Source organism: Tenebrio molitor, chromosome X (assembly GCF_963966145.1).
Source record: "Tenebrio molitor chromosome X, icTenMoli1.1, whole genome shotgun sequence".
Taxonomy (NCBI): Eukaryota; Metazoa; Arthropoda; class Insecta; order Coleoptera; family Tenebrionidae; genus Tenebrio; species Tenebrio molitor.
This window is the reverse complement of record NC_091055.1, coordinates 6,849,587-6,868,086: the sequence shown is the minus strand read 5'-3', so window position 1 is coordinate 6,868,086 and position 18,500 is coordinate 6,849,587. Positions and strand designations below refer to the sequence as shown.

At 35.0% G+C, this 18,500-nt stretch overlaps 1 protein-coding gene across 7 annotated transcripts in view; it reads left to right on the top strand.

Annotated features, from left to right (window-relative positions):
- Positions 1 to 18,500, top strand: part of mGluR (metabotropic Glutamate Receptor) — a 99,235-nt gene that overhangs the window by 63,202 nt on the left and 17,533 nt on the right. For all 7 annotated transcript variants that reach the window (XM_069060179.1, XM_069060184.1, XM_069060183.1 and 4 more), the window contains exons 3-8: positions 4,020 to 4,518; positions 5,913 to 6,273; positions 6,846 to 7,172; positions 9,925 to 10,106; positions 12,481 to 12,587; positions 15,099 to 15,227. In XM_069060179.1, the coding sequence (XP_068916280.1) occupies positions 4,059 to 4,518; positions 5,913 to 6,273; positions 6,846 to 7,172; positions 9,925 to 10,106; positions 12,481 to 12,587; positions 15,099 to 15,227 (1,566 nt within the window). In that variant the 5' untranslated portion in view covers positions 4,020 to 4,058. The remainder of the gene's footprint in view (positions 1 to 4,019; positions 4,519 to 5,912; positions 6,274 to 6,845; positions 7,173 to 9,924; positions 10,107 to 12,480; positions 12,588 to 15,098; positions 15,228 to 18,500) is intronic.

The following is an 18,500-nucleotide window of genomic DNA, read 5'->3' as shown; positions in this document are numbered from 1 at the left end:
CGTCTATGCTCAAATTTAAAATATTTTGACAGACGCTTGAGTTTTTCCAATCTTGAAACGTTCAGCTAGTTCATGCACAGAAAATCTCTCTGCATTATAAACGTCCACTATTGACATTTTTTCGTTTAAGATTAAAATATGCCTGTTTTTCGAATTTATATTAACTTCACCCACCACATAATGTATCTATTGCGCAATTTATCACGAGAGCAACTCATACACTAATAAGAGTAAGTCAAAAAATGCTGATGCATGTAAAACGGGGAATCACCTGGCGACTGGCTCTGGCTTGTAACGACTGACTAGAACCGCGTCCGCCTAAGAGAGCTTTATTTTCAAAGAGGGAGGAAAAACTGCTGTCCGTGTCCGTTCAACAGAGTGCCCGTTCAATAGAGATGACTTCCTTAACAAACCTATAAGAATTAAAACCGTGCCCAAAGAACTGTCCGTTCGATAGAGCTGTCCGTTAAGGGAGCTTTTACTGTATATGTATAATTTATGTATGTATACTATGTACTACATACACATTTTTGGTAGTTTTTTTTCTTCCAAAAGCGGACACTTCTCTATAGCGGACAATATTTCATTCCCCGTGGGTGTCCGTTTCACTGTAATACATTTTCAAATTTACTAATGTGCTTACTGATACGCACAAATTTAGTCTATTTGCGAAGCATTTTAATCAAAAACTCCTACAACAGAATTGTAAACCAGACCAAACCCGCAACACCGGTAGTTACTGAATGCATTTTTTATTTTGAACGCGGTTTTAGCGTAATTAAAATTTGCTCTTAGTGTAAGCGATACAAAAATAATTGGTTGTAAAACAGTGTCAAAATTGGGATGATTATAAAACTTCACTAGATTTTAACAAGTTTTAAAAAACTTTAATTGGTGTTTATAACAAAACAATATTTACGAAATTGTTTCCAAATTCGAAGTTGAACAGACTGTCGTTTAATTATTATCTGATAGAATGAGACGTCGTTGAGCCACCTCGTATAGTCCTTTATATTTTAAAACTGCCTTAGTTCTTTTATACCGGCGGATATCAAAGCTCTTTGTTGAAAAAATAAAACTCGGAGATTAAGTCGGTCTTTGTTTGACCCTATTAGAGTTTATCAGAATTTGCTTGGAGAAAAACTAATCCATATATCATGCAATTTCCAGAGCCGTCAGACGGTGGATATTTGCTGAATAGATTTTGGTTTGATAGATGGTGCTTCGTGCGAGTCGAAGTTTGTAGAATAATTTGTTTATATAAAATTAGCACAGTGAAGACGTTTGTTATTTGCAGTGAGTAGTGTTTTGCGGTCTCGTCGTTGAATGTAAATCACCGAAAAAGACTAGTGTCGCTCTTTCGGGGAAACTACCAACCCCTACAAAAACACAACGATTTAAACCAAATGGTGTCGGTGAAGAGCCTTCTGAGTTTCGGATAAGTCGCTCACCTTTAACATTTAATCGACTTTCTACGATTTCCGTATACGGATCGAGTGTTGGGGAGCAGCGTCCTGTTCTATTAAGTTTCCAGTAGCGACCGTTAAGTAAACCCATCGGAAAAGGGAAGCATCTGATTTTTTACTCAACTCAGGCATAATTTTACTTGCTTCCTGCAAATTGATTCGACTTATATACTCATTCCGTTCTAAATAGATACTTTAATGTACACCAGTCGACTAGTGAATGCTTCCGACAGCCCCTAATTGATAATTATCGCTAACTCCGCGACACCCCCGAAATCCGAACCGACTATACAAAAACTTGATCAAATCTAAATCAGCGGTTTCGTCAGCTTGCCACTCTTATTTACGCATCTATCATACATTCGCACCCCGATAAACAAACTCTCGCCCTCTCCAACCCTCGGTTAATCGCCTTATTAAATGTTAATAATTAACTTGTTTGCTGTTTACCCGCATTCGTTTCCTCCCCCCATCCGGAGTGCCATGGCCCCTCCAACGATTAAAAAATTTACCATTCATGATACACGATTTGGCGGTATTTTTAGACGAAAATTAAATTATTCAAATTCACCCAAACACTAACTGACTTTTTAAAATTCACGTGAAGAATTTCTTACACGGTTCACGAAGAACTGCACTACAATTTTAAGTCTCTTTATAAATATTGAACTTACACAATTTTAAAAGTGAGTCGAGAATACTTCTTCACATGTACTGATGTTATTACACCTAGAGAACATATTTTTCAAACAACTGTTTGCTTTTTTATATTTTTTTGCAACTATTTCAAACACTCATTTTTTATCCTCCATTTAATTATCTTCCGCTCATTAATATTTACTCAAAAATTTTCGTTTTTATATTAAAACCAATGCATCTAAATTAATTCTTTCAGCTTCCTCGCAATGTGTATTCGTCATTTTTGCCAGTTTCGATTAAAATTCAGCTGCGATTTATCTTTATTATTATTTGACAGAATTAATTAATATAAAGTGACGTTTTCGTCTCATTTTAAATAATTTACATACACTGGCCATTCAAATATAGGAACACATATTTAATTTTTGCATAAACGATGATCCCTAATATTCTACAATTCTAAACTTTATAATAACTAAACCTAATTTCCATATCATTGTGGTGACAATCCCTTCCTAACATCACAGAAAACACGTGAAAAGATGTGTGATTCCATATCCAGTTACTGCTGTTACTTTAACTGTATTTTATATTTAAAAACAAAGCAAAATCAAAAATTTGTGAAGTTGCTGATTCAAAGTCTTCAACATAAAAAAGGGAGAGTACCTTATAAAAATAACCTTCTACATATTTATACAAAACTTTCGTTCTAAGGAAGTTTTATTATAAAATAAAAATAGAACTTTATTAGACAATTTATCAAGACAAAAAAATAAAATAAATCTTGAGAACAATTTGTTCATCAATTTGCATCAGAGTGTGAGATTTCTAAAAGTGCAGTTAGTTTCCAAAGACCAAAAATAATTTCACAACCACGTTAACACGATCAATAGAGTAAATTTCTAGACGTTTTGGATTGTAAAAGACGCTAGCTTTTTCCTTTATGAGTTCTCTTACGTTATTTGTCATCCACAGGGCATACAGCTTGATAAGCCAAGAAATTTTAAAAGGTGCACATTTATCGCATGAAACACGTACATCTCATCTCTATTTAAGAACTGCTATTCGAGACTGCTATCATAATAAAAAATATTTTCTCATAAGATAGTAAATAAGTTGCTCTAGAAGGAGATCTATTTTTTCTTGAGTGTACGATCACGTAATTCCTTGAAAACAATTCACGTCCATCATATCAACGAACGGATTATCTGAAATATAATTTCAGAATAAAAAATTCAGCTTCTAATTATTATAATTGCTAAAACATTTTGGGAAATGTAATAAAATATGATGACAGTAGCCCAGATCAGACACGTTCTCATGTTCCAAACACAAAGGCCGCAAAGACTTTTGAGATAAATTCAAGTGTTGAGTTGAAATAAAGTATTTTATGTGTATAATGTGTAGCCTAAATCAAGGAACATTTATTGTGCGATTTAAATGTTTTAATCGTACGCGCTTCGCGGACAAGTTCCGAATGTTCTTGTTAGTAAATTTGAAAATAATTTGTTTAATTAAGTAGAAAATTAGCTGATAGGGTGATATTTCAAATTTACTTAATTGCTGTGAGTGTTTGGAATTTTTATGGGTGCCGTTGTGAAGACCTGCTGTAAAAATCTCTAATATCCCTGGCACAAGTTTCAGGAACGATTTCTAAATGTTGTGCAAGTGGAAAAAATGTCTGTGCAAAAGCGTAAAAGCGTTAATAAAACAAAAGTTGTTCCGTGACCGATTTACAAATAAAACTGTTCCACAATGTCGAATTGTATAAATAGTATAATTAAAAGTATCTGTTTATGTTTGAGGTGTCGCGCGCCACAACCGAGGTAAATACGAGTATCTCGAGATGGCGACAATTTGTAATTAAAATGGCGCCCGCACGAGGAGCGCGATTAATGAGGGCGTTTGTTGCAGGTCTGCGAATGAATGAGGATTTGAGGTATTCGGCAGGGGATGATCGTGCAGCAATTGCTGTTTTCGCTCCTGCTGTATCCCGCAGGGGGCACGCCGTTGGACCTAGGTCCCGTAAGTGTTCCAGGCGACATCATCTTGGGGGGCCTCTTCCCGGTGCACAAGAAGGGCGACCGGACGACTTGCGGCCAACAGATCTACCACCGGGGCGTTCAAAGACTTGAAGCCATGATGTTCGCGATCGACCGCATCAATAGCAACCCCCACATCCTCCCCAACATCACCCTCGGTGTCCACATCTTAGACACTTGCTCGAGGGATACTTACGCGCTCAATCAGAGCCTTCAGTTCGTCAGGGCTTCAGTCAACAACATTGACACTTCCTCCTTAGAATGCGTCGATCACTCCATCCCCAGACCCAGAAACAACTACTCCGGACCGGTCTTTGGAGTGGTGGGAGGCTCCTACAGCTCCGTCTCCCTTCAAGTCGCTAACCTACTAGGTATTACACTCATTCCGATATCTATCTGTTCATCACGCAACGACGAAAAATACATTCCCGATATGTGCCCTCTAAATCAAATTCAAATCTATTACCAAAAATACATTTTCATTATCTCATGCAAAACTTCGAAAATTAATTTGCCAACGATCGAACAAAAATATCTTAAATACCAAATGCAAAATTTATAAACAATATTTGATACCGACAAAATCATGGAACAATAATACAAAATACCTTTGACAATGTAACACAATTAAAACTCAATTGTTGGCCTCTTAACAGATAAAACCATTGAAACAATGGAATCAATATCAGGGTTAAAATTTAACAATTCATTTCAATATTACAATAACGTGTATTAATAATACTGAGGTTCTTGAAAAAAAAATAGTTTTGATTTTTAACGAGAAAAACAAAATAATAACGGTTCTACATGGGAACCTTGAGACGATCTGTCATATAAGATTTGATTTAAGATAAAGTTTGACAGTCACTTCATTTACAGTTTGCCCCCCCCCCCCTGTTCAATGCACAGATGACCCCATAAAATCCAATGGATTCAGATCGTAATTGTTTTTTTCTATTTTGCACCTATAACAGAGTCAGTATAACACTCAAACGGGTTTCGAAAAGGAGCTCTTTTCGATACGCGTTTCAGGAACATTTACTTACATTTTTAATGTTGGCAGTGACTCATAGTGAGTTGTTGCTACGTGATCACTGCATTTCACGACACTTTAAATTCAAAACTATTTACCAGCTTTACCAACCCTTATATTTGCCAAATATAATTTTCCTAGCATTACGTTTTGAACTTTTTTTCAATTTAAGGGGCAAAATAGAAAAAATATTGTATTATATTCGTTTTATAAGCCATTTTGTCGCACTTGTTTGCTTTATAGTACTCGTCGCTGCGCTCCTCGTGCTTTAAAAAACGCGTGCGACAAAATGGTGTCTTATAAAACTCGTATAATAAATAACTATTACGTTTTTTGTTGATTATGTCGCAAACTAAGCGTTTTTTACCCCATATGTATTAAGAGTTTTACGCGTATTTTTGATGATAGAATCACCCCTGAAAGTTTGTAGTTGGATTTCTGACACGCCCTGTATATTAGGATCAAAATTTTTTTTGGTCATAAACTTTGGTCTTTTTTCTATTGTTAAAAATGACAAAATGGAAAGGTAAATTTTTCATCGGGCGTAAAAATGCATTCGGTTTATCTCTAACGCATGCATTCGTTCAGACTTGACTAGCAAATTTTTCGTTTGAAATGTAAATATTGTCAGAGTGGCCTCTTCTTAGGGTCGTTGTAGGCAACAACGGTGCACAATTGAAAAGTCCCTTCAATTACATTGTCTTCTTTTAAATATTTTCATTTCTAATTTAGGCCTGTTTCACATTCCACAAATATCGCCAGCATCGACGGCCAAAGCACTAAGCGACAAGTCACGGTTCGAATATTTTGCAAGAACGGTTCCCCCGGACACATTTCAATCTAGTGCATTAGTAGATATTGTTAAAAGTGTAAACTGGAGCTACGTTTCGACTGTGTATTCGGAAGGATCTTACGGAGAATATGGTATTGAAGTTTTCCACAGAGAGGCCCAAGAGAGAAATGTTTGCATCGCCACTGCTGAAAAAGTGCCAAGTACTGCCGATGACCACGCTTTCGACAGCATCATCATCAAACTAAAGAAAAAGACCAACGCCAAAGGAGTCGTTCTCTTCACCAGAGCTGAAGATGCCAGGTGAGGTCAAACAACAAAATCAAATAAATAAATAAATAAATAAATAAATAAATAAATGTAAAGGGATTTGTCAGTCTCCAACAAAACATTATGTTTTCCTTAAAATCGTTAAAAGGTGAGCACTTTCTTTCTAATTAGAAGGCGTAAAGGAAGAGTTCAGAATAAAAATTTACAACTCCATTACTCCTTTGATTACATCTTATTACCTCTTAAAGCGACTCTGTTCAGGTGTTCTGGAGATTTAAACCGAAAAACGTTTTATTCCTTGAAAAAGTTGATGTTTTCTTTTTGAAGATTATTTCCCGCCTAGTCTTTTTACGGTTGATGTGACTTGCATTAGATGTGTCTTGGTGATGATTAAATCCCCGAGGCCTAATTTGATTGGTTTCGATTAATTGTGGATTAATCAACTATTAGTGTCGGCTGAGTGTGGCTTATGAATAAATAATATTAATTAAAGAGGGGTCGATAATCTCACACGTGTGTGCTCAGCTGCTCGCATTTAGTTGGATAGGTGGTGTACCATAGATATCGAGTAAGATTTATTAGGTGGCAAACTGTCGTTATCACAGGAGGATTCTGCAAGCTGCGAAGCGTCTGAATGCCAGTCATACATTCTACTGGGTAGCGAGCGATGGATGGGGTAAACAACAGAAGTTAGTAGAAGGTTTAGAAGACGTCGCAGAAGGAGCTATTACAGTGGAGCTACAATCTGACAACATCCCCGGCTTTGATGAATACATGATGTCGCTTACTCCAGACACCAACCACCGTAATCCCTGGTTCGAACAATACTGGGAGGACACTTTTGACTGCATACTCGAAAAAAACGTCCCTCTGGAAACCTACACCAACTTCAACGTGTGCAAACCCGAACTCCGGCTTTCGCCAAAAATTGGGTGAGTGTCAGACCTGTTTCTAGAAACGGAGCATTCGCGAAAAATGCAGTGTCGGCGCCAGTGCACATCGCTGCAGAGTAAACGACGTGCGAGTCCTGGATGCAGTCGTTTTCCAGCTGTAAGAATTATTAGAAAAGCATTTAACTCCCTGTTCGCGTTAAAACTAACATTACGTTTAAACTTCGCCGGGGATTATATTTCAACAAAAGTTGTTTTCTCCCGTTCGCGTTCGTTTCCGATGTGCAGCTTGCAAATTATTCCTAAACTGCTGACATTTAAAATCTGCAACTATCGATTTCTGGGTCTGCACTAACCAAATTTTAATCAGATATCAGTCGCGCACATTCGCAAATCTCACTAGATTTTATTATACATATACTGAAAAGTGCACGTGACTCAATAAATACTTCACGCATAATTTAGGGATTGACGTCCGATTAAAACTGAGTCGGCTGAGACCGTCACGTGTTTGTCAACTCATTATTTGATTGGCGCGAAATGTACGCTTGAATATTCGTTCACTTGTAATATGTGGATTCCCGATTTTTCAATTCTTAACAATTTCATTTAATAGCGATTACTTTTTTAATACCGGCTGCTTTATAAAAAAGGAAATGTGGTTTTCCACTGTTTTCCTCAAGTCAGTATAATATCACTTGCTCCAGGTAAAACATATTAAATTTTTTGTGGCGCGCGGCATACTGCAAATATCTTGGTAATAAAATATATTCGTGAAGAAACTTTACAGAGAAAGCTAATTAGACCGAATACATATAAAACTTGAACCAAGCAAACCGCTAAAGATTAATTTTAGCTTTATTTAATCAATTATACACTCACATCTTCTCACATCATCTTTTTTGTTCGCAATTAAACATTTCAGTATATGAATAAACAATATAAGCTTCGTGAAAGATTCTGCAAACAGAATGTGATTGCTCTATGTTAATCGGAGAATAGGGCGCAGTCGAGTTCCGGCGGTCAAAAATTTTAGGGTTTTGTAGCAGGTAGTGAATAGTAAGGAATTAGCTGTGCCGATAAGTATTATCTAGTAATTTGGAATGATATTGCCTTTCCTAAAATATAAAATTTAAAGATTTCTGGGTAATTATATCGATGTCACAGACAAACTTCTTGCAACCAATGGTTAAAACCCGCTCTTATCTGGTGGGGTGCGGGAGTAAATCCCACTTAATAATAGGCCCATTTCAAAGTAAAATGTTTAGTTTAATTATTTCCTTAAGAGCGTCAATATAGAAGTTAAACATGTTCTGAGTGAAAATGACCAACATGTATCGTTAGTCTTTGTGTCTTTGCTCTCCTTCCTAGTAAGAGCAGTCCTGTATATTGCTACATGTGGAAATTAATTTTGGAAAAATGTAGGGAGCTTAACCTTACATTTGAACAAAAAGAGAGAAATGTACATATTTAATAAAATAATTATTATCTAATCCGACTACCACCTGCCGAATACCTGCGGCGATAATCCCCGATAACATCCTGAGGAACTCGTCTGTTGATAAGAATTATGCAGGTAAAGAAAGGACCGCCGGGAGGATGTCGGATATGCCTGGAGAATATGGGAGGGATTAGAATAGTTGTCCCAGAAGACATTTTACATGAATCCATTAAATGTTACAAATTAATTAAAAGTTCAACATTAAATAAATTCAAACCAAACACAAGAATGTAAGTGCAGAAAAGAGATAATAATAATTATTAACTTTTTCCTCGCAGATTGTCGATTTCATTGATTAATTACAAATAAAAATAAAACTGTACGAATCAATGCACGACTTCATTTTTGATTTTCATGACTAAATGCGCTTAATTCTGATCCCACAACATAATTCAAAGTAACTATGTAATTTATTAAACCTGCTGTATAATCCGCAAGCCTTTGTGTTTTTGGCGTTTCTTTTTTTTACCTCGTTAGCTACATAAGAAATTTTAATAACGTTTAAAAACCAATATTTTCCTTTGTTTCTAAATTTATTTTAAGATTAATATTTCCTTTCTGTTATCTTTGTAGGTTTGTTTACTGCAATTCATTAAATAAAAATAAACTAAAATATTCCTACTGGAACAGGCCGAAGAACTTTGTTACTGTCGTTCGAATTTGAAAATATGAATTTAGTGATTTTTGTTAAAGTGAGTTTGATGAAGTTCACGTAAAGCGTGAAGCCCGGTCGGATATTTTGTACAGTGCAATATTTCTGATAATAATAACGTCGTTATCTTGGCCTTCCACGTCATTGGAAAATCTTTTTACTTAAATAAGTGATCTATGAGAATAATAAAATATGTTTTTTCGTTGAAAAATACAAAACAGTAAAATCACAAAGGACAGGAATGCGGGTCCCGATGGAATGAGGGGTATGGACACTTCCGGAAAAGTGAAGACCTAGATTAAAAGAAAACCAAGTTCGCAGTTTGTCCCGTCTCTATAAAAACTTGTCTTCATATGTCACGACGGCACAGCACCGTCGCCATTTTCTGTAATTACAACCACTTTAATTGAGTGCCCCATAAAACAGTCGCGCCGAGAAAACGGAAACAGTCGTGGAAAAGCTTTTGGTGCCGTTTCAGCGCTAAACACCGAAACATGTCGACTTTCACGTTGAAAGTAAATAATATATTTTTTTTTTGACTAGTGGCGCATTACGACTTCCGAGTTTTCTCCTTTTTAAAATCGAGCTTCGCCCGAATTGAGTGATTAATTTCCCTGCGACTGCAAATTCTTGTGTTGCAGATACGAGCAAGAGAGTAAAGTGCAGTTCGTGGTGGATGCAGTGTACGCCTTCGCTTTGGCACTGCATAATCTTTATAGTGACGTCTGCAAAAACTACCGGAAGTCCGGAGTTTGCCCGGCAATGACCCAGTATGACGGCGGCGACTTCTACAAAAAGTACCTACTTAACGTCTCTTTCACCGGTAAGGACTAAATGTTTAATTCTGAACGAGCACAGAACCGGACATGCCTTTTATGCCGCAATTTTTACGATTTCAACAACTTATATGAGATGCCTGGGGTTTTTTCAACTCTAGGCTAATCAAATTTGTAGTGACGTGCGCTCATGACATAACTTTTTCCATTTGTTGATTGATGTAAACGAAGAACAAATAAAAAAAGCTCAAGCAACTGCCTCCGAGGTAATCTCAAATAAAACTGATCTCAAATTAATTTATTCCATAAAGCAAGATGTTTTGTAAAGTGTACTACGCTCCACCACAGCCCAACACCGAAATCATTTTCTACAAGAATTTTTTCATTTGTTTACAAACACTGCTTTATCAGCGTTTGACACACAAAAAATTCTTTCAAATGCAGATGTCATTATGTATTATCAGATTGAACACTTTGAATTAAACCAAAGAACAGAACTTTGTACAAATCGTTTACACAATTCTGTAAATAGTAGTACGTAGTTTGTTTACAAAGTGATAAAAAAGAAAACAAATCAAGAGTGCTTCTACATCTTTTATTTTATCGAAACGTTGGTCTTACCTTGATCGTGCACTGATTTGCACAGTCGTTTTATTGGTTGCCTATTCACCCCGTTTCGAAAGTAACATTCTAACAAAAATGCGTTTTTTTCAATGGTAAAACCCATTTTGTAATAATTGTTGCTTACAATTACAGTAAACGTCTGTAGGTTAACAACAGCACATCGTTGACGTATCTTTGACATTTCAGCGAAAAATCTGCTTACCAGTGGCGTCGCGTTTGGAAATAAAGCTGATAAATGACCCATTTTTACGAATGTAAAATGTTGCTCTTGTTTATTTTATAAAATGCCTCCATTATCATGCAATAATAATAAAATGCACAATTAGGTATAATTTCTACGTCTAAAATTCTTGAGGTATGATTTATTATAAAGTGGCGTTTGAAACCACAAATTGTCTACGCCCAATGCTTGAACGCTTGCATAAAATTCCGCTACGACATAACCAATAATTTGCGACGCCTGCTCTGATTGATTTTTTTATCACCTTGTACAACTGTTAACATTACTGACTACAACTGTGCTCGCACTAACTTTTGTCGGTCGTAGTAAACTACTCCAAGCACGCTTGACACCTGCTCTAAACTCGTCTAGAATTATGACAGTTTGACTCACCACTTCAAGACTCCATTAATATCGTCTTACAAATACTGTAATACCATCCAATACAGATATTTTATAGTTTCTCGGTTACCACGTCTTGTTAAGGAAGATTTAACAAATTTCGCTTTCAAAAACTTTAAGAGAAATACGTTGTGTGAACAGCATTCAGACATCGGTGAAATGAGAACCACTGGACTAATTACAAAGTTTCTAAAAGCCTACTAATATAAAAACTCTAATCGATTTGCTTTATTTTCTAACCAACATAGACGACGGTGAAGCTTCACAATTACCCCAATTTTCTACTACCCCAAATTACTAGTATCAAACATGCTCGGAATATTTTACTACAGCAAGGCAAATCACCTCAGTTGTTTGTTTTCATAAACAAAAAAATTAATTTCTAAAAAAGAAACTTTTATTATAACTATTTTGATTTTAGAATTAACTGCTTTATGTCAGTTTAACGTTTCACTGACTAAAACAACTGTTGAAAACAGATGTAGCTAAGTATTTTTTTGCATCGACTTAACTACATAAATATTGAAACTGATCTATGAATATTTTCACATTTAAATTTTTACCTCAAGTTAAACAAATATTTTCTAATTAGTGGATTTCACAAATTGTCTGATTACTATAAAGGCAATGTTTTACGTAGAGAGACATTTTTGTAACAAGAAAAGAAAATCAAATTATGAGCTTACACATGCACAATGGAGCTTATAGAAAATTATTCGTAAAGTTTGAAAAGCGTTACTCCACACTCCAGTAGTTGTTCCTATCCAGTAGTTAAATTAGTTCGGAAGTTTAAAAACGGTCATCGGAGGCTTATTTCGTGTTAGTGAATAAGTCAGACGATTTAGACAGAAAGTTTTCAAAGAGCAAATTGAATTAGAAAAAGAAAAGTAGCACTAAACGTGGGTCATAGTAAATAAACAATTTAAATGTGGTTTAAAAGACGACAAAATTGTTATGTACATACGTCATTATGCACCTGTCTAAATTCGGATTTGGTGGTGTGAAATATTAGCCCCAGCGTGTTAAAATTGGGATTCAGGGCGTTTTTTGCGTCGAGGGTGTATAAAAAGTTCTGTGTGAGGTGCATAATTTGTGTTGGTGTCGGCGCCGGTGCCTAAATCCGCTATTTAAATGGTTTATTGCATTTTAACGTGGTTTTTCCCTTTCCCCCCCAGATCTGGCTGGAAGTCCCGTGAAGTTCGATCATAGAGGTGATGGACTCGCCCGATACGATATTCTCAACTACCAAAGGCTAATCAATGCTTCAGGATACCATTACAGAGTAAGTAAATAGTTAAATTTTCAACAACTACCAAGTAGCATCGTTCGTGACTAATTCCAATTTGAGTGATTTTAAACGAATCGTGCGATGCCCCTCCACTTAAACTCAATTTGCGGCAGCGATTGAGCATTTATAGCAAAAAGCAACAATTAAATTGCGGAACTTTCGTGCAACGCGGATTTTAAACGTTCGAGTTTTAAATGGGTAAATTCTGGCCAAGTTTTGGGTCAATCATGGCCGCTGGCCAAGCGGCCATTTAATTTTAGATTAGTTTAACATAAACTAACTAAGCTGCACGATCGAATAAGTCACAGAGAAGGTGTAATCGAAAGTAAGAAACTTTCACTGTTAATTTGCTCTGAAAACTATCAAGAAACTAACTTCTTCATTAAAGCAATTAATGTGGTTCTACTTATTTGAAGTAAATCTATCTATAGCGGAGAGTTGTCGAGCTAGGTTTCACTACATAATGCGACTTCGTTCGATTTCCGAAGAATTTATTATGTAAAATGGCAAAAGTTTTCCTAATTAGAGGTATCCATGTTCACGTACAGGCAACAAGTAGATTTGCCTGTCTACTTTCCATAAAGCTTTATATTCTACTATACGAGTATATACCACAAAGCGAGTAATTCATTTTCAATTAAATTTTTTCCTATCTGTCACTTCCTCGACTTTGATATTTTCTCTTACGCATTTAATGCCTTTTATGTCTGATAATGGAGCTCCACCATATTTACCCCGCTTCTCTAATTTTGTTTTATTAATGTACTCGTTTTAACGGGCGATTATATACCGCTTTTGCTAATACTTCCTACCGCCAATAATTTTAATTTAATACATATCTTCATTTTTTATTCTTTTTATTCAATCTGAGCTTTAATTAATGTAGGTAATTTTTCTATTTTTAATACATATCTTTTTGGTCGAACATTTCCAATTACTTCGTCTAAATTTTATTAATGTTTTTATTCATGTTATTGCACCATTTCTGTTATTATTTTAGTATTATAATCGTTATTGATGTGATTATTGTTATTGCTATCAATACATGAACATTATAAATGGGACAAAAACCACTTTTCTAGAATTCGAATATTAACCAAATCTCGTACATTGAATAGTCGAACACCACGAAAAGTAATTTCACATTAATAACACTACAATAAATTTTATTAATTACTCACCAATCGCAGAATTTTTTACGAATTTTTACTCTCAATTTGGCACTCAGAACATTGGAGTATTTCTGATTTTTTTATTATTCGTGAGCGACATTCGAATTTCCTCGATTGACACTACTTTCCACTAGTGTTCAAAATGTTTGATATTCGCCCGATAAAAATATCATAATATCAGTTACATTTTCTTGCTGAGAGATATTTTAGTGGTGATGACAGTTTTCAAATAAAATCTCTGATCGAATCCACTCCACTGTCATCATATATTTTATTACAATCTCTTGTTTTCCTCGGCTTGCATAACAAATTAGACGTTCGAATGTTGCATCCAGAAATATTGCAGCATTACAGAAAGTTGAAATACGGTCGTTCACCATTTTTTTACGACAAGTCGGATATATTTTTACGATAAAAGTGTAGTGAATGATGATTTTTTATTGCCCTGCAATATATTTTAAAAATAGGAACGTTCATATTTTATATTTCTTTAAAAACTGTGAGGGCACCCGGTGAATGACAACAAAAAGGGGTCGGACCTCTTCACTTCTCTGCGTAGATCTAATTAAAGTTACAAAGTGATCAACAAGAAAACAAATCAAGAGTGCTACCTCATCTTTTGTTTTATTCGTCTTACCTTGATCATACATTGATTTATACTTGCTATCCACAGTCGTTTTGTTGGTTGCCTACCTCTCAAAAATGTATTATTAATTGCCACTATAAATTTTTTGTAACACATGAATAATGGATTTAAAAGAAAGTTATTATTAATTATTATTTATTATTAATTAAGAAAACAATATACAGCTACATAAAATTCGTTCATAACGTACGTAATCTTTGGTTACAACATTTTAAAAATATTATTTTCCCCAAATCTTTGTTTTTTTATTTTCTGTAAGAAAAATACAGAAGTTATTATTTGTCTAATTTTTGGTTGATTGAGAACTTACTCGTATCTTTCTAGCAGTCGTTAAAACATTTTTTTAATAGTACAAAAATGTGATTTGCACTTTTTTTTTTAATTTACAATTTCATATTAATCAATTTGAACCATTAATTAATTTTTTTCAATTTATGATGTGATGTTATGAGGTGTAAATTATGAAATTTCGTAAAATCGAAACCGAAAGCTCTCAGAGGAGCGTAAGTCCCCACGTTCAGTGTTTGTATTTTCGTGGTAAAATTTAAGCATCTGAGGTTGATCTCGGTGTTACAGCTAAAAGATATAAATTGTTGTTCACATGACTGTTGAACTTGAATTCTGTTAGTTTCGGTGTGTTTGATTGAATCTAGTTTAACGAATACTGTCACAGATGTTCTTTTCCAGGTAGTCGGGAAATGGTTTAACTCCCTGGAATTAAATTTAGACCACCTAGTTTGGAACAACAACCAAACAGTTCCACCAACATCGGCCTGTTCGCTCCCTTGTGACCCCGGGATGATAAAAAAACAGCAAGTAAGTAGAATTTTTGATATTAATAGATTCCAGACACGCGCTGACAAATTCGGTAAATTTTTTTTTTCGGTGATTGGAATTGCTGATTGGGGAATTGCTTAGATCGAAGCGATTTAATATAATATCATGTTATCGTTTGAATGATTTACTGGGCAATTTCGAACAGGCGTTGCAGGTCATTGTGAGAGATCCACATCCTTCGTATCTCTTCGTATTTGAGAAGGACGCTAAGTGTGATGGAGACAGCCACGTGTTCCTCATTTGACTCAGCAAATGTTCGTTTTTAAAGGACAAAATTGATTTTTTTTAAAGAGAACATTCGGAACTGTATTAACTGGGGGAAGTTTGTAAATCGGTGACGTAGTGAAATAGGCAAGGTGTCTATTATTCGTCTGATCCGTCTATATCTGCTTGAGGACCTTTCGATCGAACGAAATCTCTTTACTTTCCGATTTGCATATGCCTAAGATGTAATTGGAATTGGTAAAAGTTTATTTTGAACGGAAAATTTCCAATACATGCTCGAATGAAATTGTATGAAATAGAATTTGAGAGAGTCTCAGTTGTTTCTTTGGTTCGATATTTGTTATCTGACTGTTAAATCGCTCAAAGCGATTTCGGAAAATGATATTTCGTACTATAAATCATCCGGCGGACCCGATCAAGTAGCGTGTAATTTTAATACGCGCAAATCGCCAACCCAACCTTTAAATATTACAATTTTCCTTTCTGTTCGCGGGACGTCTTTTTAACTCGCAAAGGCGGATTTTCCAAAAGAAATTTTCAAATATCACGCTTTCTCACCACAATGGAGACAAAAGCAAATATAAATCAAAACACCCTTCTATGTATCTTTTTCCATCTGCCCTCTCCCGAGATTTAAGTTCGCATAGAACACAATGTTCTCCGTGTTCACCGATGAGTTCGATGCAACACGAACTATTCCCGACGTGTTATTCAATCATTTTTCGCACTTCCACACTCTCCCAGTCCGAATCACACCGGCTTATCACCATAACAACTTATCTAAAAAAATTATAACCGGACACGCTGCAAGCGTCACCTGAACAATTAACAAATTGAAAAAATCATGAACGATCCAATTACTCTTTGTTCTTTGATAACCGAAAAAATGACGCGATATCGGAACTGATCCTGAAATTAAAACCCTTTGTAAAACAATTGTTATTTTTTCGCATTTCTTTTTATCAAACGAAATTGATTCTAAAAAGAGAGATTTGGTAACGCGCTAATATTTTCCCTTGAAGCTATTAGGTACAAATTAATATCTGTCAAGCGATTACGGGTAAAACGTTAAAATCCGGGGTTAAATGGAGAGAAAATAATGTTTTAATATAAGAGGACAATATCATTAACTAAACGAAATAATATATTTTTATATCAAATATATTGCACGTAGAGAATATGGATTTAATACGTAACAATGTCGTAATGTCAGTGCAGGCATTCTCACAGTTTTTATTCGCTTCTTGATTATTTTAGATGTTAAGCTGTATGGTTTAAAAGTGTTTCATTAATAATTCCCTACCTTTGAGTCTTCAACCTCCCGGGAGGAAACGTAAGAAAGGAGAATAGTGCTCCAAATTCTAGGAACAAAACTAATTTTAGATCCACCTTCCCTAGACTCATGTAGTTCTGCGACATTTCCCGCAAAGCAAATGGAATAAACGGCCAAATTAATTGGTCCTGTAGTTATACGTAATTCGCTTGCAGGTTTTTCAATTTTACAACGCGTTACATTTTAATTTATTTCTATCATGCGTTCATTTAAATTTTTCCTCAAAGTTGGCATTGAAGAGTCGATTGTGAACGCACTGCGGATTACGGATCACGGATCATCTGTTTAAATCTTACGTTTTTACGCGAGTGGTGCGTTCACAATCGAATTTTCAACACCAACTTTGAAGATAATTTAAATGAACGCACGTTATAATGAATACAAAATTATACAATCTGTGAGCTCAGAGAGGTGTTACAATTATTTCCTTCTATTTGGATGCTTTAATGATGAGAGATTTTTAAATAGCGCAAATGAAGGAAAATTTGTCAAAAGTCTTGTTTTTCTACAAATTTTACATCACGTGAAAAGAGAAATTCTTAAAAATTAAAATAAATTTCATGTGAAAATAAATTGAACTACCGTGACATCTTTTAAATTCATAATTAAAGTAGGCTATGACTTTTAAATTAGATTGGCAAAACTGTTGACAATTTGATTTGAATTATGAAAGTGACGCTTCAAAATTCAATACAAAATATCAACGGCGAGTTAACAGTTGTATCCAAGCGGGGGGAGAACACTTTGAACATTTTCTATGATTGTCAATATAACTGTATTATTTTCTAGTGCTTCATTTCTTTTAAATTAAAACCAATGAACGTGAGAACCCTAAACGTCAAAACGTTTACATAACCTCTAATTTACACAGCAGACTCAATTTGCAGGATCCGCAATCGTAGAAAAAAAAAACGCCTACTTTAATTATAAATTTAAATGATCTCACAGTACCATTCAAACGTTATTTAACACATTTTCGGCTTCCCTAAAACACTGTAAACACACCCTTTAGGTTAAGGTAGCTGGGATTTACCGACGGATGTTGTAAATTTCTGGGGGAGTGCGGTAGTATGCATGGTTAATTTACTCTTTTTACAGTTACTTTAAAATTAAAGTGTTCATACGTTACTATAATTTTGTGTAAAAAAAAACACATTTTTCTATTTTGCATTCATAACAGATCTGTTACGATACCAAAAACGGTATCATAACAGCTGAAAGTGGTTCTATAATAGCGGTAGTACAATTTACGATTATCATGTTGGTACTGCCAGAATTCTCTCAAGTCTAGACTAGAAGATTTTGGCAGCGTCACCCAATACGCGTGAATATCCCGTGTTTCAATTGTTTTTTGGCAACCATTATAAAATTTCCCAGAATTTTAAAATTCTTACTTTTGAATTAAAAACGCCTCAAAATGTGCAAAGAGAAAAAATAGTATAAAAAACCCGATTCATAAGGTGTTTATTCCAATCGTCCTTTATAAAACTCGCGCTCCGCGACTCGTTTTATAAACTTGGACTCATGAAATAAACACTTCGTTATGAAACTCGTTTTTTAAAATATGTACTATTACGAGTATACGTACATGTATTATTTTTCCGATAAGTGCTTTTTTTAATTTTTATTCACTAATAATCATAATCATAATAGGGATAATACAACCTATCGGGTTAACAGCTCTGTATGTTAAT